Below are 26500 nucleotides of genomic sequence, written 5' to 3'. Positions count from 1 at the left end.
AGTTATTGGACTAGATGGACCTTGGATGTTAACGTTTGTGACTCTTATGTTCATGCTCCATCCCTTCACAGCTCCGACGTGTGACTGGACAATGCCTATTTCATCTTCACAGAACAAGTGAATACATTCCATCTCAGGGGCTGATGTATATAACTGATGTTTCTGTGTTCTGGGGGCCTCTGGCTGTTGGAAGTGAGAGCAGGGGAAAATGGTAGCATGTGCTCATGTGATTATAGACTGTATCATTATGCATATGTACAAGGGAGCCAAACTGAAGTTGCACAGGCAACCTTAATTCTGTCATTTCCTAAACTGAATGCTTGACTTTGCAAGAAGTTACTCACCTTTTGCAGTAACAATAGTTCTTCAAGATGTGTGTCCCTACGAGCGCTCCACAACCCACCCTCCTCCCCTCTACTTCAGAGTTCTTGTCAATGACTCTGTGGTAGAGAAGGAATTAAGGGGCAGGGGGCCTTGCCCGTGCATGCTGGCTAGCCTCATGGCATGGCCCAAGGAGGCATAGCGCATGTGTGGCCTAAAGGCCACTGCTACAAAGTTCTCAGTTCAGTAGTGCAAGGGCACAAGCTAGAAGTGGCGGAAGCTCCCTAAAAGTGTGTGTGTGTGTGGGGGGGGCACCGGAACCTGAGCTGTGGCCCTGTCCTCCCCTTCATCCCCCGCTCCTTCTCCCCAATTCCCTGCCCCCGCACTGTCTTTCTCACTTTTAAATGTGATGGGCACACAGCCATGTTCTAGTGCCTCCGATGCAAGCATACCTACAGTTGAGCACCCATAGGGACACTACTCAAAGAACCACCTTAATGTTCCTTTAATGTAGGTTTTTTTTAAAATGTACTATGAAAATAAAATGGAATAAAGAAGCGATCCAAAAGGGTTGGAAAAAGTGTGGGGGAAGAAACACTACTGTGCAGGTGTTCGCTTTGAATTTACTGTTTGTAAGATTAAAATCTCAGTCTTAATGTTGCACTAACCGAGGATTTTCTTCTTATAGTTTTAATTCTGTAGTTCCACTTACTGCACTGAAAAAGCACTCAGGGGAAAACGAGAAGTTTTGCAATTCAGAGATTTTGAAAGTAAGCAAGCGGTGGATGCTGATACAACCACATAAAAGAACACCACGTAACCTGTCAGATTTTTGCATAGTATGTTACAGAAATCTTCCCCGCCCTTTTCCCCACCCCCAAATCTCCTTCCCTGTCTAAACTCTTCAGTCAAGAGAATCAGTTCAGAGACACCATGGGCAATCACAGAGAGGTATAGGTGTCTATACAAAGTGCACTTCTTTAACCTCAGAGGAATCTCTCCCATCTCCACCATGCCGATGAAATGACGGCTTCTCCAGGCATGCAGGCGAATAGAATTGTACTGCACATCCTTCTTGTGGTGCTATCTCTGGATGTCTGTCAGGTTTATGGTAAGATTTTTTATCAATCTAATGTGACTTAAGTTACTAGCCTTCATAGAAAACGATGTACCCAAGTGATTTTCAGTGTAGTCTGGGTGAGGAGAAATTCAGATTGTGAAACTATGGTATGCTGGATGATGGTGGAATAAGATAGACATAAATCTAATAAGGTAAAATAATGAGCACGTGGATTATGGATATTAAAACTAGGCCTCTATGTTACTGTCTAGACTGAAAGTCAGCTAATTGGGACTGGGCTCTCTCCAGTTCCTGACCAAAGCCTCTGCCAGCTGTGCAAGGGTAGAACCCAAGCACCTTTTTAAAGTCCTAGGTTCTACCAGGTGTGGTTTGACCCCAGAGTGCCGGCAGAGTGCTTGCATGTCCAGACCTAGTAATTACCAATTACCTCAGTCACATGTCCTAAAAAAATCCAGGGGTCTAATTTTCCTCTCACTTTCTGCAGTGAAACTGTTGACTTTAATAGTGGTTCTCCTGATTTATACCAGTATAAGGGACAGTTGGTCCCTGTATTTATGAAGACATTGTGCCTAATTCATCTATGATAATTTTTCTGAAGTCAGTGGCATTACAACAGAGACTTTAGCCCATGGTGATTATGGAAAGAGAGGTTCTGGGCTGTCTCACAAAGAAGAACAGCCCTTTACATTTATACTTTATGTTCATGGTTAAAAAAAAATTAGAGTCAAGGATGACAAAGATAAGCACATCCATTACAACTGCTTATTGCCTCTCATGTGTTTGCCACTTTTAATTCAGTCTTGATTATTCCAGTCCATTCCATTTGTCCAAAATAGTGTGAAACAGTGCACATAATATGCTGTAAGCATTAAACTGATTTTGAAAAGTTATGCTATGTTAACCTTAAAGTTGTATTTCCACCACTGCTATAATTTACTGCACAGTACAGACTCGTAATATTACTTGTAAAACTCCTATTAATAGCATGAGACAACAATTAAGTTAAAGTGCATGTCATTAGCAGTTTAGCCACAGATCATGGGAAAGTCAGAGGTGTGGGGTAAAGGACGTGCCCTGCCTGGTTAGCGATGTGATCTTCTCTACCACTGACTCAGTGTGTGACCTGACTTTGGGCAAGTCACTTAATCTCTCAGTACTTTGTTTTACCCATTTTAAACTAACAATTATCTATCTCAAAGGTTTTGTGAGCTTCTACAACTACTGACCATCTCCCTCAGGTCTCTGTGGAAGTCTACTCTTCCCTTCTTAAGCTTCCTTGTTGAACTTAGCGTCACTCTGCCATTGCCAACTGTCTGGCAGTGGCCAGTGTCTCAGATAATCACTTCTCTGCCTTATTCCACATGACCCATGTGCATGGGTCAGCCTCTCCAAATTCATCAGCCAGTCCCCTACCTCTCCACATTTAAGTCTTGTCAAAAATCTATTTCTGCTACGTGCACTATAATGAATCTTGTGTGCATGAAGAAAATCCCTGGTTTTGTTCCCCTTCCCTGACCTACATCTAATGCTACCTGTCTGTCCTTTGTGAACTCCTCAGAGCAGGGGCCAGCCCTTCTTATATACTTAGAAAGTGCCTTGCACATCATGCATGCTACCGCAAACAAATAACAGAACGGCATCAGAAATATTGCACAGTGCTGAAATTTGCAAAAGCAATCTCCATTATTGCCCCATGATTTCACACGTTCATAACTTTCTGACACATTTACGTTTTGGCCATGAATTTCTTTTGCTTGTTCTTCGCCTAAAGGTGCATTTGCCTGAAGAGTTTAAGCCAAATTGCTTCAGCCATTTTTGACATAGGACTGAAAATGTTTCCCCTCCCCTAACACGGACAAAAACGGACCCTTTTTGCCTCCACAGAGACAGCTCACCATTGACACTTGATGTAAGGAGTCATCAGTAAGAAGTGTATGCTTTCTTAAATTTGGAAAAAGTAGTATTACCTCACAGGCACAAAATGTCAAATGAGTGGAAAATCTCTGAACGTGCTCAGTACGCCTCTATTATTTTTAGCCTAATAAAACCTCACTAACTCTGTGACATGAAAGTGTATTTTTTCCCCACCCAGCCTGATGGGCACATCAGCAGCTGCTGAGGCAGTCTGCATGGAGAATACTATAAAAGTCTCCCTGAAACAGAGTCCTGCCAAAAATATTGTCTTAACATCAGGGAAAGGAGAAGATTGGATGGAAAAAATGAGGGACTCATGGTTTTTGCACATTACTCTGCAAATTCTAAACTTCTGTTAAAAAACAACAACAACTTATTATCAACCTGCAGCCAAAGTGATTTGTTTTCACGGTTGACACGGCCTTGCAGAGAACTTTCACCAGCCAGAAAACAGCAACAACTATCTATCAGGCATCTCAGTGGGAAGGTGAATTTCAAACTGTAATTGCTATAATTATTCACAGGAAATTTTCTCTTTGTAGATAAAGAAGTACATTGATGAAGCATTAAGGTAGCTCTGATAAAATTAAGTGAAAAAAGGCAAAAATTAAGCATCCAATAACAATATTAATTCAGCCATCTTACATATGTGGAATATTTTGTGACTTTTTAAAAAATATTATCATAGATATTTAGCTATATAAAACACTACATTTGTGCAACATGACTGAGATAGTTCTGCTGTGGGAACATTAATGTGTGCACTCATGTGTTTTATCCATTAGTCCACTCCAAATGTCAAGGAAATCAACTAGAAGAGTGCCTTCTGCAATACTCCTCTCTTTGGTCCCCTTTCCGTGTATTGCAGATGGGAGCAGAAGCAGATTTGCCCACCCAATCTCTCTCTCTTTTTAAATTAGCAGATTAGCATAACTAATTAGCAGATCTCACTGCCACCCTATATTCTTTAAACCAGTGGCTCTCAACTTTTCTAACTACTGTGCCCCTTTCAGGAGTCTGATTTGTCTCACGTACCCCAAGTTACACCTCACTTCAAACTACTTGATTACAAAATCAGACATAAAAAAATACAAAAGTGTCACAGCACACTAGTACTGAGAAATTGCTTACTTTCTCATTTTGACCATATACTTATAAAATAAATCAATTGGAATATAAATATTGTGCTTATATATATATAGAGAGAGCTGTATGATGCAAGTTAGGTTGACATAATTTTGTAGTGTAGACATGGCCTGAGTCTTTCTAGAGTGCCTCTTGCTGACACTTGTACCTCTGTCGACACTTACAGCAGTGCAGCCGTGCCGCTGTAGTGGTTAAAGAAGATGCTACCTATGCTGACGGGAGAGCTTATCCCATCAGCGCAGGTACTCCATCTCCCTGAGAGCTGGTAGGTATATCAACAAGAGAAGCCCTCCCGTTGACATAATGCTGTCTATACTAGGAGTTCGGTCGGTATAACTGCATTGCTCAGGAGTGTGGATTTTCCACCTCTATGAACAATATAGTTATATGGACACAAGTTTGTAGTGTAGACCAGGGCTTAGAATATAAAGAGTTTTACATATCAAGACCACAAATATTCAGCTAGAGAGTTGGCAAACTGGTTTTCCAAAATGTAACATCACCTGATGTGATCTTGCAAAGGGGGTTTGTGCCCTTTGTTGTTTCTTTATGATGACTAAACGTGTCTCAGAAAGTTTGCTAAACAAACAAAAATGTTCTTGCTTTTGTTCTGCCTTAGAAATATCAATCATGTGGTAGAATTTAAGACCAGAAGGGATCACTGGATTCTCTAGAAAGCAACAGAGGGTCCTGTGGCACATTTAAGACTAACAGAAGTATGGAAGCATAAGCTTTTGTGGGTGAATGCCCACTTCATCAGACGCAAGACCCTTGCGTCTGATGAAGTGGGCATTCACCCACGAAAGCTTATGCTCCCATACTTCTGTTAATCTTAAAGATGCCACAGGACCCTCCGTTGCTTTTCACAGATTCAGACTAATACGGCTACTCCTCTGTTACTTGGATTCTCTAGACTGACCTCATGTACAGAACTGGCCACCAACCACCACACAGTCTGTTCTTAGAAACTAAGCAGCATCAAGTCTAATTAGTACTGAGATGGGAGACCACTTACATGCTGGAAGACTCAGGAGGAATTGCTCTTCCCACCTAGTCAGCACCCCAGAATGGAACTAGGGGCTGCTAGTGTTGCTCTTTTCTTTAGATAAAAGGTAAAAGCAAGATCCTGGCCAGTTGCAGTTCTTAAAGGGAGTGATTTTTACAAGAGCACAGGGTCTTGGCTTCACTGTTTTTGATGATGGATTCTTACATAACTCAGACGTAAACTAGCACCAGCTGTTAATTGAAAGATCAGGATGGTCAATTTTTAACACAGCGTTTCTACCCATGGGTTGAGTTAGTTAAGTGTTGCGAATCTCAATTAATCAGATTAAACCTGCATGATTAATCATAAACACACAGTTCTCCAGTTCTCCTTAATGTTTTCCAGGACAAAACAAGGGAAAACAAGACTTGAATTTTTAATGTAAACAAACAAACAACAAAACAAAATAAAAAAGTAGGGCTGTCGATTACTCGCAAGTTAACTCATGCAATTAGCTCAAAACAATTTATCATGATTAAAAAAATTAATCGTGATTAATCGCACTGTTAAACAATAGAATACCAATTGAAATGTATTAAATATTTTTGGATGTTTTTCTACATTTTCAAATATATTGATTTTTATTACAACACAGAATACAGAGTGTACAGTGCTCACTTTATATTATTTTTGATTACAAATATTTGCACTGTAAAAATGATAAAAGAAATACAGTAGTATTTTTCAATTCACCTCATACAAGTACTGTAGTGCAATCTCTTTATTGTGAAAGTGTAATTTACAAATGTAGATTTTTTTTTTGTTACATAACTGCACTCAAAAACAAAACAATGTAAAACTTTAGAGCCTACAAGTCCACTCAGTCCTACTTTTTGTTCAGCCAATCGCTAAGACAAACAAGTTTGTTTACATTTACAGGAGATACTGCTGCCTTTTTCTTGTTTACAATGTCAGCTGAAAGTGAGAACAGGCGTTCGCATGGCATTTTTGTAGCTGGCGTTGCAAGGTATTTATGTGCCAGATATGCTAAACATTCGTATGCCCCTTCATGCTTCGGCCACCATTCCAGAGGACATGCTTCCATGCTGATGATGCTCGTTAAAAAAATAGTGTGTTAATTAAATTTGTGACTGAACTTGGGGGAGAATTGTATGTCTCCTGTTCTGTTTTACCGACATTTCTGCCATATATTTCATGTTATAGCAGTCTCGGATGAGGACCCAGCACATGTTCTTCGTTTTAAGAACACTTCCACTGCAGATTTGACAAAATGCAGAGAAGGTACCAATATGAGATTTCTAAAAATAGCTACAGCACTCAACCCAAGGTTTAAGAATCTGAAGTGCCTTTCAAAACCTGAGAGGGATGAGGGTGGAGCATGCTTTCAGAAGTCTTAAAAGAGCAACACTCCGATGAGGAAACTACAGAACCCGAACACCAAAAAAAAAGAATTGCAACCTGTCGGTGGCATCTGACTCAGATGATGAAAATGAACATATGTCGGTCCACTCTGCTTTGGATTGTTATTGCCAAAACCCATCATCAGCATGGATGCATGTCCTCTGGAATGATGGTTGAAGCATGAAGGGATATATGAATCTTTAGCGCAGGGATTGGCAACCTTTGGCACGCGGCCCACCAGGGTAAGCTAAGGTGACCAGATGTCCTGATTTAATAGGGACAGTCCCGATATTTAGGGGCCTTTTCTTATATAGGCTCCTATTACCCCTGCACCCTCTGTCCCGATTTTTCACACTTGCTGTCTGGTCACCCTAGAGTAAGCCCCCTGGCAGACTGGGCTGGTTTGTTTACCTGCCGCATCTGCGGGTTTGGCTGATCGTGGCTCCCACTGGCTGCAGTTTGCCGCTCCAGGCCAATGGGAGCTGCGGGAAGCGGCACGGGCCGAGGGATGTGCTGGCTGCCACTTCCTGCCACCCCCATTGGCCTGGAGTGGCAAACCACGGCCAGTGGGAGCCGTGATTGGCCAAACCTGCGGATGCGGCAGGTAAACAAACCGGCCCGGCCTGCCATGGTGCTTACCCTGGCGGGCCGCGGGCCAAAGGTTGCCGATCCCTGCTTTAGCGCATCTGGCATGTAAATATCTTGTGACGCCGGCTACAACAGTGCCATGCAAACTCCTGTTCTGACTTTCAGGAGACATTGTAAACAAGAAGCAGGCAACATTATCTCCTGCAAATTGTAACCAAACTTGTTTGTCTGAGTGATTGGCTGAAGTAGGACTGCGTGGTCTTGTAGTCTGTAAAGTTTTACATTGTTTTAGTTTTGAATGCAGGTTTTTTTGTACATAATTCTACATTTGTAAATTCAGCTTTCATGATAAAGAGATTGCACTACAGTACTTGTATTAGATTAATTGAAAAATACTATTTCTTTAGTTTTTTACTGTGAAAATATTTGTACTAAGAATAAATATAAAGTGAGCACTGTACACTTTGTATTCTGTGTTGTAATTGAAATCAATATATTTGAAAATGTAGGAAACATCCAAAAATATTTAAATAAATGGTACTCTATTATTGTTTAAGAGTGCGATTAATTGCGATTAATTTTTTTAATCGTTTGACAGTCCTGGAAAAAAAGCCTTTAAGGTATAAATCATTCGAAGGAGGATTTTCCTCTCAGTGAGGTTATGGCATGTGCGTTAATGTGAGTGGAGATATTTATCTCAGAAAACAGAAAAAAACATATCCTTATTTATGAAGAATCCAGTCTAGCCAGAAATTAAAGTTTGGCTCTCTGCATCCAAAACATTAGAGCAATCAAATGATCTAAAAGAATCTCTTCCTTTTGCAGTATAAGTTATTAGAGGACTACAAGGACTAGTTTGATACACAAGCAATGCATATTTTATAGATTCCTTTGTCCTCTTTGAAGTCTGACATCCAAGTACTGATCGTGCATGGCCACCCCTGTTTAGCTTTTCAAGACACAAATTCCACTACATCTGACGTAAACAGGCCAGCTTTTTCAAGGCCTCAGCCAACGACTCTTGAAATACCATGCACTCACACATCTACAATATCATTTCTGGAGTTGGTTAGTTACACCACTATTGTTAACTGTTAATAAACCACAGCACAGGAAACAGGCAGAAATGTTCAAGAGATATTCTTACAGAAAAAGGAAGGTGAGCATTATTCACCCCCAGTAAAGCTTGTACGAGCACATATAAACTCTGTATTACTGCACTAGAGTCCAGAGTTTCCCCTTGCTAATGAATACTCTGGTAAATAAAGAAAAAACATCTCCCACTTCCTAGGATGCTGTGTTTTATTTAGGCACTTAAACCAAAACAAAGCAAAACCCTAAGGCTTACCTTAGAACACTTCTTCCCTGAGTCAGAGGCCCACTACTGCTTTTTAAAGAGAACCCGCAAATTTTTTTTCAAAAATTGGCCTTGTGTCCTTTAATTACATATAAGGCAGGCCTGAAATATTTTTATGTTGTTTTTTGTTTTTTTTTTAACTGCTCGTTTTTCCACTTAGAAAAACCTGGAATGTCAGGTCTGATTTTCCATTGGCTTTGTTGAAGGGCCATTGAGAGGTCTCAAAGCATATTCATTGTGGGCTCCAACCATTTAACTGAAGGAGAGAGTATGCTGGATTTGAGCAAAGACTTCCTTTATCCCAAGTGTTTAGTTATTGCAGTTAAATAGGTATTAACCAAAACCCAAAACTGGAGGAGTTTTGAATAGTCTGTCCAAAATTGTTTTCCACTGCAATACCTCAGGTTTCACTCATCTGATTCTCATCATGTTACCATTGCACTAGCTTTCCACTCTTCAATAGCATCTTTCAGCCTAGGCAGGAATTGAATCTTTAACATAAAAAACCAAGCAGAAGTGGCTTTTTTGTTTTTTTTAGGGTACACACACACACACACACGTCATTATGCAGCAAAGAAACAAAAAAGTGTACCAGCCCATTTTCTTTTTGCAGATCACTATTAGCAGCAGCTGGGTGACCTTGGGCAAGTTACTTCCCTTTTCCCGTGCCTCAGTTTCCCCATCCGTGAAATGGGGATAATGATAATGACCTCCTTAGTCAAGTGTTTTGAGATCTGCTGATGAAAAGCACTATGAGAGCCAGGTATCATGTTATTACTACGCCTCACAGCTATGGGCTGAAGGAAGTGGCTGTGGGAGAGCAATCCTTCTGGCCTTTGGGGAGTCAGTTTTGCCTCCCCAGCACTCTCATCACTGCAGCAAGCCTGATTGTTGTGGTTTCCTACAAGTGACGCTGAATGAGCAAATAGCAGTACTTGCATTGCAGCCAAGGAGAGCATCTCACTTCTGTGAACACTGAAATCAGATAGGAAAGAAAAGGATACTGCCCATGTTCATCACTTTGTGCCTACAGAGTCCTATTTCTTCAGACAAGGCAAAAAGTTTGTTCCAGAAGGAAGAGGGCTTTCTGCTGTCCCAGCACTTGTTATTGTTCAAATGTTAAGATAAAGATGTTTTGTAGACACCACACTTTCTTTTTAAAAGAGGGGAAAACATGAATCACATTCTCCTGGCTGAGAAGCAGATGAAAACATTTTATTCAAACTCTCTCTTGAAAAAAAAAAATCACCTTTTGGATGAGACAAAGTATGAGCACTCTCAATGCAAATGGAAATTTTTGTAAAGTTCAAAGCAAGTGAAATATTCATATTAAGCATGGAATGGCTTCTTCTGTCTTAACTGGTAGCACTGCAGGGAGTTTACAGGAGGGGAATTTCCCTCTGTGATCATCTATGTAGGCTGGTTACATTTGGTCTGGAAAACTGAAGTCCTCAATCTCAGAGCAGGTATGGCACAAGCAGCAGAAGTGCAAGTTTATCCATGTTTCAGTGCCAACTTGCCTCCAACAGACTGCTTCTGTCTCTTTCCTGGCTTTTGCTTGGCAAACCGTGTTCAGGAGGACAGAGCCAAATTAACTCTCCTGTGGGCCTGGGGCTATTAGATTGTATGGGGCCCCTGGAGGTTTGGAGTGGGCTCAGGGCTGGAGCAGGGGATTGGTGTGCAGGAGGGGGTGCAGCTCCAGCTGGGGAGGGGGTGGGCTCTGGGGTGGGGCCTGAGATGGGACGGGGTGGGGGTGCAGGTGGGGGTGTGGGGTCTGGGAGGGAGTTTGGGTGCAGGAGGGGGCTCCAGGCTGGGGTAGAGGTGCACAACGGGGTGCACTGATGGCTCCTGGTTGGCGGTGCAACAGGGTCCCTGGATCCCTGCCTGCCTTGGCTCCGTGCTGCTCTGCTCCCTGAGGTGGCTGGCATGTCCGGCTCCTAGGCAGAGGGGCCAGGCAGCTCTGCATGGTGCACGCTGCCTGTGCCCGCAGGCACTGCCCCCGCAGCTCCCATTGGCCAGGGTATCCAGCCAATGGGAGCTGTGGAGCCAGTGCTGGGGGCGGGGGCAGCACACAGAGATTCCCTGAATGCCCCTCGCCTAGGAGCCACAGGGGCACATCGGCAAGCCAGCGCTTGCAGCTCCAGCCCAGGGGGATGGCACTGAGGCTTGGGGACTGGTATCCGGCCCGTGGTGTGAGACTTGCTACAGGCCGGATGAAAAGAAGCAGAGGGCCGCATCCGGCCTGCAGGGCCCCCCTTAGCCTGAGGCTCTGGGTGGCAGCCCCTAAAGCCCCTGCATTAATCCGGCCCTGCAGGAGGATAGCTCAGCAGCCTCTTTAAGGGTCTGAGCCCAGCTAGGCTCTTCTGCACCTCTTTGTCACAATCCAGGGAGGTCCTTCCACAGCATCAGGGTATCTTGTCCGTTCCAAGATGATTATTTGGGTGATGTCTGCTTTTTAGCTAAAGACGTGATTGAAAAGGAATGTGGTTTTACCAACATTTACATGAATTAATCTATGTTGTTCTTTAGTTCCCGCTTACAAGAGAGTCCCCTCGGCTACATTCATCATCCCTTAGGGAGTGTTTATGAAATGTTAATTGAGTGATTCTTCCTCAACTAATAGTGAATGGTGATGTTTTTATTTTACACCACCATAAAAGTCTGTGGTGGCAGACCCCTTGCATCCCTGCGAAGCTCACTGTAGGATCAGGATCTAATTTATGACAAGACAGGGAAGATAATGCTGGTGTGAAAGGGGAAAGAAGAAGCTACAGAAATAATATAACAATGTTGCTTTGGATATTGATGCCAAAGTAGTGCAGGTTACTAAAGGTTTGTTTTAAAGCTGTGTCAAAGGAAGGAAGGACTAGACTGTGTAGGCCTCTTAGGGTACATCTATACCCAGCCGCTAGTTCGGCGGCTGGCAATCGAACTTCTGGGTTCAACTTATCGCGTCTTGTCTGGACGCGATAAGTCGAACCCGGAAGTGCTCGCTGTCGACTGCGGTACTCCAGCTCGGCGAGAGGAGTACCACGGAGTCGACGGGGGAGCCTGCCTGCCGCGTGTGGACCGAGGTAAGATCGAACTAAGGTACTTCGAACTTCAGCTACGTTATTCACGTAGCTGAAGTTGCGTACCTTAGTTCGATTTGGGGGGTTAGTGTAGACCAAGCCTTAGAAAAATAGAGTTTGAAAAGAAAATGGCAGGAGCAGAGTTGGTTTGTGTTACTGACCATGGACAGCTATTTTGATGAAGGATAACACATTTAATGTATTTAGGGAAGAGTCATCAAGTATATGCAGTATCAGACAGGCTTACTACAAAAAACTATAGATCAAATTTAACATTCTGATATAGGCATCTGTCACACACAGTGATAGCATTGAAAGGACGGCTAGCAAGTTGTGATCATTGCAGGTACTGTATTTCCGGAAGATTATTATAGACATTTTAATTGTTGTTCTGGTTGAAACTTCTGCTTTCTAATTCTAGATCTTTGTTTCCATTTTTAGACTATTCAGCCGTGCAGCTGTTCTGCCCTGCACACTAACAGTCTATTTGTATTTTCCTTTCCTCAGAAATGGAAGGATTTGAGCTACAGGCAAAGATGATGATCCCACTTTCTGATTTAGGCTCCTTTCACATGTGCTTAACTTTCACATGTGCTTAACTTAAAGCATATATTTAGCCCTATTGAGTTCAATGGGACTAGTACTGCATGTATGCTTACAGTTATACATGTGATTGCAGGAGAATATTAAAAACAACAGATTCATATTTCGTAGGTTTAGAACATTCATAATTTATTTTATTTCAAGCCACCTGCTCTCAAAGTCCTCTGTGCGCCTTAAAAAAAGTAATCTGAAAACACAGTTTACAATAACTGGACACCACTATTATTAGATTGTAAGCTATTTGAGGCAAAGATGGTATATAAAAATAAAAACAACACACTGGCAGCACGGTGTCACTACTAATGAAACCACCAGCACCTCAAGTAAATCCCACAGTAGCAAAAAAATCTGAGAGGAAAAATAGGGGGAAACCCTCCCCCCAAACCCAACATACATAATTATGTCCTTTCTTCCTGACAAATAGGATTCCAAATTCAGAAGTAATATGCGAGGGACAAATTACACAACAGTGGGAGGAAGTGGTTTAAGGGAATCTAAACTGACACCACGTTCACATTCTTCCAGATGGTATGCTCAGCAAGTTACCATAGTTTAGACTCATTCATACATCATCTGTAAAGGCTTGTCTACTGGGAGAGAGGGGAAGGTTAAATCCACAGCTTTTTGAGTTTATCTGCTTTGACCACACTTGAGTAAACACAACACAATTTATTGTGAGCACTGACTCTGCACTTATCACAAACTCTGGATTCCTCTTTCAAAGTGAACTAAACTTTGCTGTGAAGTGAGTTAGTCCAGTTTATTGTTCGTGTGCACACAATGCGGCTGCTAACTACTTTGGCAGTTTTCCAAAGGCTATACCACACCACCTTGGAGGCGACAGTTACTGACCTGTCTGTTTACTTCTGTGCCCTGTCCTGGAGTCAAATTGATCAGATGTCCCCTCCCTCATTTGGATTTAGGAGCGGGGAACAATGTTGGGGGAGAAATGAGGCCAGATTTAGGATACTTTCCCCCTCTCTATTTTTCTATTAATGCACAAAACCTCTAAGTTGTGTGAGAGCTAAGGGGGCTCTATACATAACACACAAAATAGAAAACCACAAAAACAAGGAAATGAAGAGTTAAGGCATCTAATAGTACATAACTTTTATTTCTCCAACCAGAGAGGCACAGCTCACTAGTAGCGCAACCAGCATAACCTTAACTCTGCCCCAATTTTGCAGAAACTGCATTTTCCATCAAAAATAATTTTTACAGAGAATTCTTGACCTACTATAATGTCACAGCTGGGCTAGACATGAACCAATAGACAAAAGTTGCATCACGTTACCAATCTTCTGCAAGAGCCAGTTTTGTGTCCCTTGAGATGAAAGAACCCATAATCTATGCTTTATCTTCTTTCAGTGACCCATACAGAAATAATGAGGAGATCTCATAAAAGTAGACAAGGCAGAGAATGGGCAATGACAGTCGGAAGAGACTATGAATAGAGCTATAAGGGGAAGAGACACTATGAAACAATTATAATCTTTCGGGTTTTTCTTCTCTTCCAGGAGATGTGACTGTAAACTGTACTGTTGAACTTCATGTTACAAGAGGTAAACAATACCAGGGAAAACCTGGGGACTTCCTCAGTATAGAGTGTCCAGTGGAGTACTGCACAGAAAAGCCGGCCATGAACTGGTGCAAGATAGAGGAGAAGGGCTGCTTACTTCTGAAAGATGAGTCAAACATGCACACAGCCTGGAAACAAGAGAAAGTGTTTGTTCTGAACTTTGTACCTGTTCATCAGAACAACAGTGGATTCTATCGTTGCCAAGCTACTGTGGGAAGTTTAAACAGTCAGAGCCATGCAGTAGTAGTTCGTGTTCAAGGTAAGCATTAGAGGATAACTAGTTTTGAAGGAGTTTCTCTTTATCAGAACTGATTCCAACGGTTAAAAACACATTCTATCTGGAAGCCTGTTTCTACAAACACACACACTATTCAGTGGCACAGTAGTAATCCAACCGGCCTCCTAAACATTCTTACCTCTCCCATTCTGCTCCTGTTAATGTCTGTCTTCCCTCTTTCTGGCTCTCTTAACGGTCATTAGGAAGAAATCAGGAAAGACTCAAGAGCATCAGGAAAAGAAAAATACAGTCATGGGGGATTCTAAAACTCTTGGAATTTAGGATGACCCATGAAAGGCCAATCTAGTAATAAGAAATATAAGTCAGTCAAAGCCAAGGAAAGTCAGGAAAGGTACAGTCTGGTCACAAGCTGCACAAATCAGTCAAGATGCGAAAAGGTGCATGTTATTGGACAAGGTCAACAAAGTACAAGGAATGAAATGGCTTACGAGAAAATCATGCTGAAAGCAACAGTTGTCTTACAGAGAGTACAAAAGGAGTGTATGACTTCGTGCTATGCCTGTTGGAGGCAAAGAATACAGTACAGTCCCAGCAGCAAGAGGGATATGATGCCCTTGGGATATGGGCTTGGTGTGGTTCCCAGAACAACTCAGAGGTCTGCTCTAATTCATGGCAGCCCTACCTGGGCTGCTTATAAGCAGCTCTGCAACCAGGAACTGCTCAATATGGCTCTGGCACACTCCTGGCCTAGTCCAGCTGTAAGGCTGTCTTACACAGTGCCTGCACCAGGAGAATTCTCTCCCAGTATGTTAAGGAGCTTTTATGGCCCCTGTTCACTGCTGCAGCAATTTACATAGGGTGCAGGGCTAGAGAAAATCCCTCACAGCATTTATTGCTGAACCTTGCAAGGTGGTTTAGCCTGTGTCCAGCTCACACATGTCTCTTAGTGTGAGCTAAACTCTAATAGAAAGTGATGAGCAAAAAAAGTATTCACAAATGTATTTTGAAAAAGTGACATAATAGCTATTTGCAAATTATTCACTTGGCTGATTTTTTAAAATGTCAAAGTCTTTGAATAAAATGTGTGTGTACTACTCAAGCAGCCTTAGGAGACAAGTGCTGTGCCCTCCCACCAACTGCCTTCTTTCTTGTTTTGTTGTTTCCCTTAATCGAAAGTAGAAGTCATGGAGACTTCACTATAAGATTGCTCTTTGAGTATGGAAAACATAACCGGAACATAAAGTTTACCAAGTTCTCAGATCAGTTTCAATTCTTGTCCTGCTTTTCTTTTTCAGAAGTGACTACAAATGCCCCCACAAATCCACCATCAAGTAAGTTCTGATCTTCTCTCATAAAATAGGGGAACTATCTAATATTTATATGACTGTGTCTGGGGAGGGTCATATATTTTTGCACATACTGAAATACTGTTTAACCTCACTAAATCACTGTTGCTCACACCATAGCTTGAATGCTTCACTTGGACCTAAACAGCCATCACCTATGCCAGAATCCCTTGCTGCTGCCCACCCTAATGCATGAATGTATCAGCATAAGCGAGACAAAGCTAATTAGACACTCCATCATAGTGTAACAGATTGTTCAGTTCACACACATTTCTCTCATACTGCGTAATACATGCTACACATGTCACTCATGCTGTTCCAGGAGTCACACTGTATCAGAATTGTAGTCTTTGATTAATTTACAGTGCAAAATGCACAAGTCACTAATAACAGGTTCTTTTACTCAGGTGACTACTTAAATATTTGTTACAGGAAATAAGATTGGTGAGTCACATATATAGAGACATGAAGACTTTATTTAGTACCCAAATGCAAGGAAGTATAATTACAGTCATAGAAAAGTCAGATGAGGATAGAAAAACAATTCCCTATAATGTGTATATTTACAACCTTATGGAGAGCATCATGAGTGAAGATGGAATGAATAGTACATGGAGAAGCACTGTAAGTGGGAGTGACATTTCAACTAAGGGCTGAGTGTACATTTTTTATACATTAATTGTAATGTAATTAATTTCCATTACACCCACACATGTATGGGACCATATTTGATTAAGTCTCAGTGCCCTGTCCTTGTATAGCAGGGGTAAAGGCTTGCTATGTGAAAGGGGTCACCAGTAAAAAAGTTTGAGAGCCACTGTTGTATAGCATTCCAGGGGGCCAATGTCAGAGTTCAGGCTGCTTGCATGGCCAATTTGCGGTCAATGTATTTCACAATAGTTTCAATGGGTAAACTTAGTTTTGCTGCATGGTTACATATACATCTCTACCTCGATAGAACGCTGTCCTCGGGAGCCAAAAAATCTTACCGCGTTATATTGAACTTGCTTTGATCCACCGGAGTGTGCAGCCCCGCCCCCCCTGGAACACTGCTTTACCGCTATATCAGAATTCGTGTTATATCGGGTCGCATTATATCGGGGTAAAGGTGTACTATAAAACCCCTAAAATGCTATTATTTTAAGTGTAATCTATTCCTTTGCAGTTTACTTGTTTATCACAAGATACATATTGCTAAAAATTATCATTGTAGGTTAAATACTTATGCTAAATATTTAAGCCTTATGCTAACTACTAGTCTCTGTTAGGTATTAAACTTGTTGCAAAGCCTATTTCGACTATTTATACATTTTGTTCTTCCCTACTTACATTACAGCTTTAATATCCGCATTTATAAGCATGTTAGTTTCTAACATATAGATTATAGTTTAAACACAAGCATAAACCTTCCAAGATCAGTTCGGGTTCAAGGGTCAACAGAACATAAACAACATCTTAAAGAGATTACCCAAAGCCATAATCTGTTTAGTCTGCCTGGCCTATTCAGGAGTGTCACACCAATACTATATAAACCAACGATGCACAGCTGCGCCCTTGTCAACAAAAAGGGATCTGTGCACCCTATACATTACATGGGTTTTAAAATAGATATGGGGGAAATGATCTTAACTATCTTTGTCACCCTCATTTAACATACTGTTCTCTTGAAATATTACAGGCAGCAAAAGGACAAAAATCTCATAGTTCCCCACCAATCTGGCTCCTCTGCCAGCCCTTCTCCTTTCTAAGCTTTTCCTCCTGCCATCCCTTAAAGGGAACCCAAAGCTCCTGAGTCCATAGTTAGGCACCTAAATATATGGCCTGATTTCCAGAAGTGCTGAGCACCCAGCAGCTCTCATAGACTCAGGGGCGGCTCTATGTATTTTGCTGCCCCAAGCACGGCAGTGAGGCAGCCTTCGGCGGCATGCCTGCAGGAGGTCTGCCGGTCCCGCGCCTTCGAATTGCCGAATTGCCGCCAAAACTGCGGGACCCGCGGACCTCCCGCAGGCATGCCGCCGAAGGCAGCCTGACTGCCGCCCTCATGGTGACTGGCAGGCCGCTCCCCCATGGCTTGCCGCCCAGGGCACGCGCTTGGTGCGCTGGTGCCTGGAGCCGCCCCTGCATAGACTTCAGTGGGAGCTGCGGGGTGCTTACCACTTCTGAAAATTAGGCTAGTGCCAAAGTCTGGACTCAGGAGCCTGTCTTTAGCATCCATTTCTGAAAGTCTTGGGCTTTGAGTTTAGTTGAGAAAAAAATAAAATGGAACCTCCCAAGTTAGTTTTTTTCTATGCTGCAAAAAGTACAGGAAACGAAAAAGAGAAGAGGAGGCGAGAATCTGGAGCAGAAAAAGGAAGTTTTGAGCAGCCCCTAACCCCAGTCCCCCTAAGAATTTCAGATAGCCTTTCACCCCTCACAGTTCACTAAATATATTCCTAATGAATATTTTAAAATGCTTGGTTAACTAGCCTAATTCAAGTTACTCTAAAAAATGTGCGGTTAGCAGATTAAACGAATTGGTACATTGAATTTATGAACTAATCAGATGGCTTGGAATAATCCAGCCAACATCCTATATCATGTACTAATAAATCTTAGAGGAATTTGCAGGTGCCACTAATGTCACAGAAGCTCCTCAAGGACCTAGCAACAACAATAAGAAGTGGATTATTTATGCCCTACCATCTCTGGGGGCATTGTGTCTCCTCATCCTTATCTGCTTATGCCTGTTGTGTTGTCTGCAGTGGCACCAAGGTGAGCTCTTATACCACCTTCTGTTCTTCCTTTTGCTGCTGTGGGCAGAGTCATTTGGTTTTCTCTGGTTTCCACTATTTAAAATGTCTCTTCTCTAAGTACTGTTAAAATGTCTGAGAATAATCATCCCCAACTGACAGATGAGCTAGAACATGGCCAAGGCCCACCTGGTTATGATGATGATTCTTTGGCAGCTTTATTTGTCACACGGCCTACTCTCATCTAGGGACAGTGCAATAGGTTTGTATAAAATAAGAACCCACCCAAACCTCAAACTACACTTCTTTAGTAGTTTGAAATGCTGTGATTTGCTCTTTGTCTCTCCCCATCCCCATTTTACAGATAAGACATTAAACAAGTGTCTTGACCACTTATGGTCATTACAGATCCCTTGCTACAGTTCATAAGGGTGGGAGAGTTAACCTTGCAGTCCTGATCACACTCCAACTAATTACATTCTGCTTCCCTAATTTCCCTTTGTATTTTCAATTAGATACAATATTCTTCTTCCCTTCCTAAGATGTAGTGTCATGGGCTGTTACAAAAATGCTATCTTCCACCTCAGAAATGGAACCCACAGTTCCACTACATTGTCACTTCAGTGGTGGGAAGTGATGGGTCATTTCCCTTACCTATTTCTCAGTGGCTTTCTGAGGGTTCGTTGGTTAATATTTGAAAAATGCTTTGAGACTTTCCAATGAAAGGTTCTGTAATTGCCTACTACATGGCTCGAGTTTATCGAGTGTTTTCCATGCCTGATGCCTCTGGCTAGTATGTTCTTGTTTATGACTAGAACTGCCTCCCCTTCAGTTAATCTAGGAGAATCTCCCTTCTTCCCCCACCCCCCATATACTAGGAAGATATCTTTTTACATTTCTGGGGCTATGGAGGGACAGTCATGTTTCCTAGTAAACTGTAGAATATGTTTATTACCCTTTGTCAAAATAGATCTTCCTGAATCCAACCTGGGCATACTCTAACTGGATTTTCATGTTTTGAGGTGTATCCAGTAAGGAAAGGGGTATTTTACTGATGTCCATAACCTTTTTCTACTAGCAGAAAGACAATTCTCACAGTTGTTTTATTGATACACCATTTTCTTTTTTTTTCCTCCCCAGTGAAACCCAAGACAACCCCAGTAACCTCACAGAAGGAAATGAACACGGTATGTTTGAGCTCTGTGCTACCAAGCCTTGTCATATCCTGTATTATTGAGTGCTGACAGCGTGCTTAGTATTGTACAAACATATAGGAAGACAGTCTCTAACTCAAGGAGCAAACAGTCTAAATAAAAGACAGAATACGCCTCAGTCATGTAACACCACATAGGCTGAAGGTGCAAAGTTCAAGTGAAGTAGTTTTGTTTTGCTAGTCCATGTTCTATAGTTGTTGGGTCGCAGCTGTATAAAGACTAGTGGAAGAGATCTACTTTGAGTAGGGTTTTGAAGGGACAGAGGGATGACATTCCAAATATATGGGAATTGCGGAAGCAGATGCAAAGAGGATACAGATGGGGTTTTTAGGACAGGAGCCTGGAAAGAACACAGGCAGTGGAAAGGGAAATGGAAAAGCATAAAAGCAGAGATCCTGGTAAGGTTGGAGCTGGGTAATGCCGTGAAGGTGAGGACAAGAAGTTTGAACTTGACATGGAAAGTGAAAGAAAAATAAAAAAAATGTGGCTATATGTATTACCATAGCAGTTAGGAACCCTGGTCGTGGACCTGGACTCCATTGTGCTAGGCATTGTACAAAGAACAACAACAACAAAAAAAGACAGGCCCTTCCCAAAAGATCTTACAGTCTAAGTATAAGACAAGAGACAATAAATGGGTACAGACAAGTGAGTACAAGGAAACAATGAAACCATATTCATCAGTATGATAAGCAATGATCTCAACGCACCAAGAAGCCAGAGGCCAGTAATCCGATCAGAGTAGCAAGCAAAGGAAGATAGTGTTAGCAGCAGCATTTTTTGCAGACTGTTGGGGGACTAGAAATGACAGTAGGCAGCCAATGTGGAGTAGATTGCAGTAAACAAGGTGAGGGAAGACAAAGTGGGAAGGAATGAGAGGGAAGAGTGGATTTCAGAAATGTATAAGAGGAACTGATAGATTTGGAGAAAGGAGAGACATGAAGAAAAAAAGGAAAGACAGGAGTCACATTCAGTGATGTTGCGAGGCTGATGTAGAGGATGGCACAGTTGTCAAAGGTGATGGAGAAAAGAAGGGAGAGGGCTGAAGAGGAAAGAAGGGGAGTTTCAATTTTGCCACTGTGAGCTTGATTTGTCAGTGGGACAGCCCAGACATGGCGTAAATGTGAGATTGCAATGAGGGGAAGAAGGCAAGAGTTTTGGGAATCACCTACCTAGTGATGGTAGCTGAAACTGTGGGACTGGATGAGCTTACCTAGTGAGAGTACGGAGGGATAAGTGGAGGGGACAAAGGACAAAACCTTGAGACAAAAGGAGAGGGGAGAAAGGGAGAAGTTACTGGTGAAAAAACAGAAAGATTGTGGAGAAGAAGGAGAAAATTGAAGCCCATGGAGGAGAAGTGTCAAAAAAAAAACAGTGGGAAAGATGAGTGAAGAAAAATGGTACTTAAATGTGGCCAGCATGAGGTCACATGGACACTTGCACGGAATGTTCCAGAGGAGTTGAAAGGCCATAAACCAGACTACACAGGATTCAACGGCATAGGAGAGAAGATTGAGATAGCAGGAACAGATGTTCCACTCAAGGAGGGAGATAGAATTTAGGTGAATAGGCAAGTGGGGTCCAAAGGAGGGTTTCTTTAGGAAAAAATATATGAATGAACTTGTAAGCAGACAGATGCTGGACAAGGGATGAAAGAAGGAATGACAGATTAGGAGACGGAAGGATGGGGACAAATAGAGAGAGTCTTGCATTCTGAGACTGGATGACTGATGGGCAGGGAGAGCCATGGAAGTGAGAGGCACAGAATGAGTGAGTTAGGAGAGCTCTTGCAACATGATGTTCAATTTTACTCTGAAACTCATATCACATGGAGAGAGGGTAAGGGGGGGAAGAGAAAGGAGACAGAGAGTTTGGGAAGGGAAGTAAAGGTAGAGAAAGGCTAAAGATGCAATGATTTCTAACTTTATCCCATAATTTGGTGCATTACCCTAAAGTATATTCCAGGGAACCTGGATGTCCACCTTTGCTCCAACATTTATCCATCATTTTTAAGGCAATTTTGTAGCGGTAGAGCCCAGCTGAATGAAACCTTATGCCGCATCTCTGTTAGTCTCACATGTGTGCTTTGCGCAGCCGACACATATCTAATACACAGTTCCACACAGAACTGAACACCATTCTGTTCTCTTGCAGGTCAGCAGATCTACATGTGCTCCATATCACACCGATAGGACCACGCATGCCCCCAATGAAGGATCTACACTTTACTATTGCTCCATGGCTAGCCTGCAGCAGCCATTGGATGACAGCACAATTTATGATAATCATGTCCCTCACTGGAATGGTAGCAGGGCAGCAACTGGCAACGCCTGTGACAGTGCTGCTGTTGATTCCTACCAGCCCTCATCTGAGAGCGAAGATGTCCTTGTTTATGCTTCACTAAACCATTCTAGTATTCTAGATAAGCTCCCGAGAAAAGAGCAGGATGTGGAAATTGAATTTACAGAATATGCCACTGTTTGTGTGAAGAAATAGCCCTGGCAATGACATCTCTTTAACTTGGCCAGCACCGTAACGTTACATGTCCTGCAGTGATTCAAGCTTTACGTAGACTTTCTTCTAAACAAAGAGGAACTCTCATCAATAAAAGCATGATGATTCTTAGGATATGTGCTGGAATTCACACTTAAGTGAAGCCCATGTTCATGCTTGGATATTAGCAATCACATGTTTGTTATCTTCCACGTGGATTCATTTGAAGCTTTCATATTCCAGGAACCCCCTGCTCTGATCAAAGCACTGTCCAGAACAAAGTCAGAGTTTGGACAGGATCAATAAAAACTGAATAATAAAGGTTAGGAGCATTGGAAAAGAAAACAAATTTAAAGGACAATGAACTAGATTAGGTCCACTGGGGGAAATTATGAATTATGTTTGTTGAAGAAAACTTTTGACGATATGAATTTTGCTTGAAGAACATATTTAAGCATAAGACTGGGAGGTGTTCTTGACTATGAGGAACATATCAACCTGCTACTAACTAAAAAGCAAAGCTAATGGTTTTTTGTTTTTGTTTTCTACTACTAATTTATCACTCTCAACCAGCAGCTTATCCCCATCCGCGTAGATGGGGTTATCTAGACAGTATGAAAAAAAAATCTAAAAGAAAGAGATCATGTTTGAAATGACAGACAAGAAACTAACTATGTGAAGTTAAAGAGGCAACAAAGAGGAGGAATGTATTGATAAACTGCAAGATACACAAACAGGGGTAATAGATGCATACATTAATTTATGCATTTACAGATAAACAGATGTCATGTTGATAAGACACATTACAGATGAATGGATGGCTCAGCCTGTTCATATGGAAGCATAGACTGTAGGTGAACATGGAATTTACTTTTCTGTGGAGAGCCATGACTGGGGAAGCCAAACACCAGCAGTTTGCTGAATGCTGCTGTTCACCTTCTTACAAGTAAAATGAACGGCCACCGCATCACCTGATTCTCAAACAACTCTACTAGCTTCCTATTTAGTTCAGGATCCAGCTAGAAATTGCCCTAATTTTTAAAAACTTTATATGGACTTACTCTGACCTACTTCTCTGACACTTTGTTCCTCCCAATCACACTCTTCTCATGGCCTTCTCCACATCCCATCATATCATCTCAAAACAGTTGGCAAAAAGAGCCTTCACCCTTCATAGATCCTGACATCTCCCTCCCCTTTCAAAATCTTATCTGAAACATATTGTCTCCCTGGTTTATACCAACTGATTTCCCTCCACCTCTGATTTCACGTTTAACTGTACTGTTTGTTTATGTAGAGAGCCTGGGATACAACTGCATGAAAGATATTATACAAGGCCAAGATGTATTGTGCTGCTGAGGAGATAAACAAACAGGAAAAAGGTCTAAGGGTTTATCTACACAGCAAAGAAAAACCTCTGGCTGGCTCATGCCAGCCAACTCAGGCTATGGGGCTGTTTCATTGCTCTGCAGACTTCCGGGTTCATGCTGGAGCCCAAGCTCTGGGACCCTCCCACCTTGCAGGGTCCTAGAGTCTGGACTCCAGCCAAAGAGGTCTCCATAGTAACGAAACAGCTGCACAGCCTGAGTAGGCTGGCATGGGCCAGCCCTAGGTTTTTCTTGCTGTGCAGACATACCCTAAGTGTCCGTTTATTTATTTCCTATAAATATTTCATTTGTGAACAGGCTGGTTTTTTTATTTATTCACTTTTCCATAACTATTTGATGAACAGTTTATGTGGTCAAATTTCAGCGTACAGGTTGTTCACAAATTATTCCCTTAAAGTATTCATAATTGGCTTTCCTGGGATTCTGATTGCAGGGCCGGCTCTAGGTTTTTTGCTGCCCCCAGCAAAAAAAATTTTGGCTGTCCTCCCCCGCCTCCCACACCCTCCTGCCGCCCCAGCCCAGGGTCACTGGTAACTCGCTCCCAGGGCGGGTCATTCAGCAGGAATTTTGGATGTGCACAGAACACAGACAGGATTGGTTCCCATATGGTTACAGAACTGCAGTAAAGTGGAACAATTTTCAGCTTGTGTGATCTGGATGCATATTATAAGACTGTCCTACATAAATGAGGAAAAGTTGGTGCCTTTATTATTCTTTTGTACCATTCTTTGTTTCTATGGGGAATTTGCCAATGCGATATCACTGTCTTCCTTTTAAACAAATAAAACTAAAACTTAATAATATTAATAATAATAAAGCAATGGCTGATGAAAATAGCAATTCCAGTCCTAATAACCACTGGGAAGCATTTCTTGCTCAATTTAGTCTACTTTTTCTACAGCAAGTTACAGTGGATCAGTATATTTGATTTGGGAGAAATGAAGTAACAGCTGCCCAAACTGAGCTTGAGCACTGCTGAATTTTGAGGATGTTCAAATCTGGAAGGCAGGGCTGGATTCCCTTTCTGAATCTGGAAAAGAAAAGTCAATTTCTGCTTCCATGGCTCAGAAGTGTAAATCCTCCTACATGCCTGGTACTGTAACTAGAGCTACCCAGGTCCTCTAGCAGAGCCTCCCCTCCCTTACTTTTCATTTTAAATTCTAGTGGGATCCACGTACCTGCCTTGCTAGGCTTCAGATAGAGAGGTGCAATGTCCATTTAGTCCACCCAATTCTTTCTTTGGGGGACGAGCCCAGGGCTGGGGCAGCAGGAGGTGCGCGTGGGGCCAGAGCTGGGGTGGCAGGGGGTGCGGGTGCGGGGGGGGGGAGAAGAGCCCAGGGCTGGGGTGGCAGGAGATGCGGGTGGGGGGAGAGCCCAGGGCTGGGGCAGCAGGGGAGTGCAGGTGGGGGCCAGAGCTGGGGCAGCAGGGGGTGTGGGCAGGGGAGAGTCCAGGGCTGGAGCAACACGGGTGCGGGGGGAACCCAGGGCTGAGGTGGGGGCGCAGCAAAAAACCTAGAGCTGGCTCTGACCCTACCATTCACAGCAAGCTGCAGCATGAGGTTTCAGTTCTACGCTCCTTCCCCCTCCCTTTCCTGTTAATTGCGGCTGAGGGAATGCTGGGAAATGTAGTTCTTTCCCTGCTCCAGGGCTGGATCTATAGGCAGGGAGCTAACCAAGGAACTACAGCTCCCAGGGCTCCCTGTTGATTCTCAGCTCCCATGCTGGATTCTTGCACCCCTGCAAATTTGCCACCCCAAGCACCTGCTTGCTTTGCTGGTGCCTAGAGCTGGCCCTGCTGATTGGTTATTTAAGTCACATGATACTGCTTTTGTTTGCCGACTAAAAGATGTTTTTGAACAGGGTAACAATGAATGATGAATGTTCTCATTCAGGCTTGATCAGCTTTTATTGGCAAGTAAGTGTGGATAAGTAGTGTACAAACAGCTTTTCTTCAAACACTGGTACAAACAAAAAGCCATTCACGTCAAACTTTGTGAATACAAAGGGTACGCCAGAATGCCATTTTAAATTTGAAAGAATGTTTGCAACATTGGTTTACGACATTTGATCAGCTCTTGCTCTGATACCATGCTTCTGGTACTGCAAAAAATGTACTTTGGAAGAAAATTACTCATAGCAATATTCGTATCAACAGATTAGTGCTGCAACAATGAGAGTCTTCTAGCTTGGTTAAAATTCAGACCACAATTCAAAAGGAAGGATGTACTACATCTATCATTCGCAGGGTGCAAGTAACATACCAGAATATTTGTGCTCAAGTTAATGGAAAAGAGAAATGTTTGTATCTTATCTCTGTACTATATCAACTAGCACCACAAATATTAACAGGTTCTTGATCATTCTTTTCGATTGCTAATAAAGAATATTTATTATTCTTATGGTTCATTCTTCTGTGTTAATTCCACCTGCCTGAGTTAACTCTGCAGTACCAATGCTAACAAAGCTGTCAGTGGCAGTTTAGCCTGCATAAAGATTACAAGATCAGGTCCTTTGTTTTTAAACAAACACAAGCCATAGAACATTACTCTCCTTTGTTAAAGTAGAGGTAGCCACACACGGTTCATTTATTTCCCAGAAGAATTTTACTTTAAAATGTTCTGTTTTATGCTGAGCCAAATTCTGCTACCCAGATGAAATAGTATCTATCTTATCCTGGGAGTGGGGCCACTGAATTCAATGAGACTATCATGGAGTAAGGTACACTGTCCAGTAAGGTACACTGTCTCAATATCAGGTGGTGGCTGGCAGAAGTGGGCCCCTAATGACATCTGGTGTTCAGTTAATGAAAGTAAAATGCTTTCCATGAGCTACAAGTAACTAGGATGACCAGATACCAAGTGTGAAAAAAATGGGATGGATGATGGGGGTAATAGGCACCTATATAAGACAAAGCCCTGAATATTGGGACTATCCTTATAAAATTGGGTCATCTGGTCACCCTATAAATAACTATCACAGGGGGCGTAGTTACATGCTTCTCTGGAGTGAGTTCTGCCATGATCAT

The 26500-nt window shown here is 42.4% G+C and overlaps 2 protein-coding genes across 3 annotated transcripts in view; one reads left to right on the top strand and one right to left on the bottom strand.

Moving 5' to 3' along the window:
- LOC128846672 (OX-2 membrane glycoprotein-like) overlaps window positions 1-26500 on the bottom strand; it is a 154795-nt gene that overhangs the window by 3931 nt on the left and 124364 nt on the right. The window lies entirely within an intron of this gene.
- BTLA (B and T lymphocyte associated) lies at window positions 1277-24751 on the top strand. Of its 2 annotated transcripts, none has more exons than XM_054045908.1 (6): window positions 1277-1432; window positions 14006-14326; window positions 15601-15636; window positions 18259-18402; window positions 19521-19567; window positions 21749-24751. In XM_054045908.1, exons 1-6 carry the CDS (start codon window positions 1345-1347, stop codon window positions 22088-22090), a joined length of 978 nt encoding a protein of 325 aa, XP_053901883.1. In that variant the 5' UTR covers window positions 1277-1344; the 3' UTR covers window positions 22091-24751. The 2 variants fall into 2 exon arrangements, with proteins under 2 accessions (XP_053901883.1, XP_053901877.1); XM_054045902.1 differs by having other exon boundaries at window positions 18247-18402.

The sequence above is a fragment of the Malaclemys terrapin genome, chromosome 1 (assembly GCF_027887155.1).
Source record: "Malaclemys terrapin pileata isolate rMalTer1 chromosome 1, rMalTer1.hap1, whole genome shotgun sequence".
NCBI classification, from domain to species: domain Eukaryota; kingdom Metazoa; phylum Chordata; order Testudines; family Emydidae; genus Malaclemys; species Malaclemys terrapin.
Note: the sequence above shows the minus strand (reverse complement) of the source record. Positions and strands in the feature narration are given on the sequence as shown.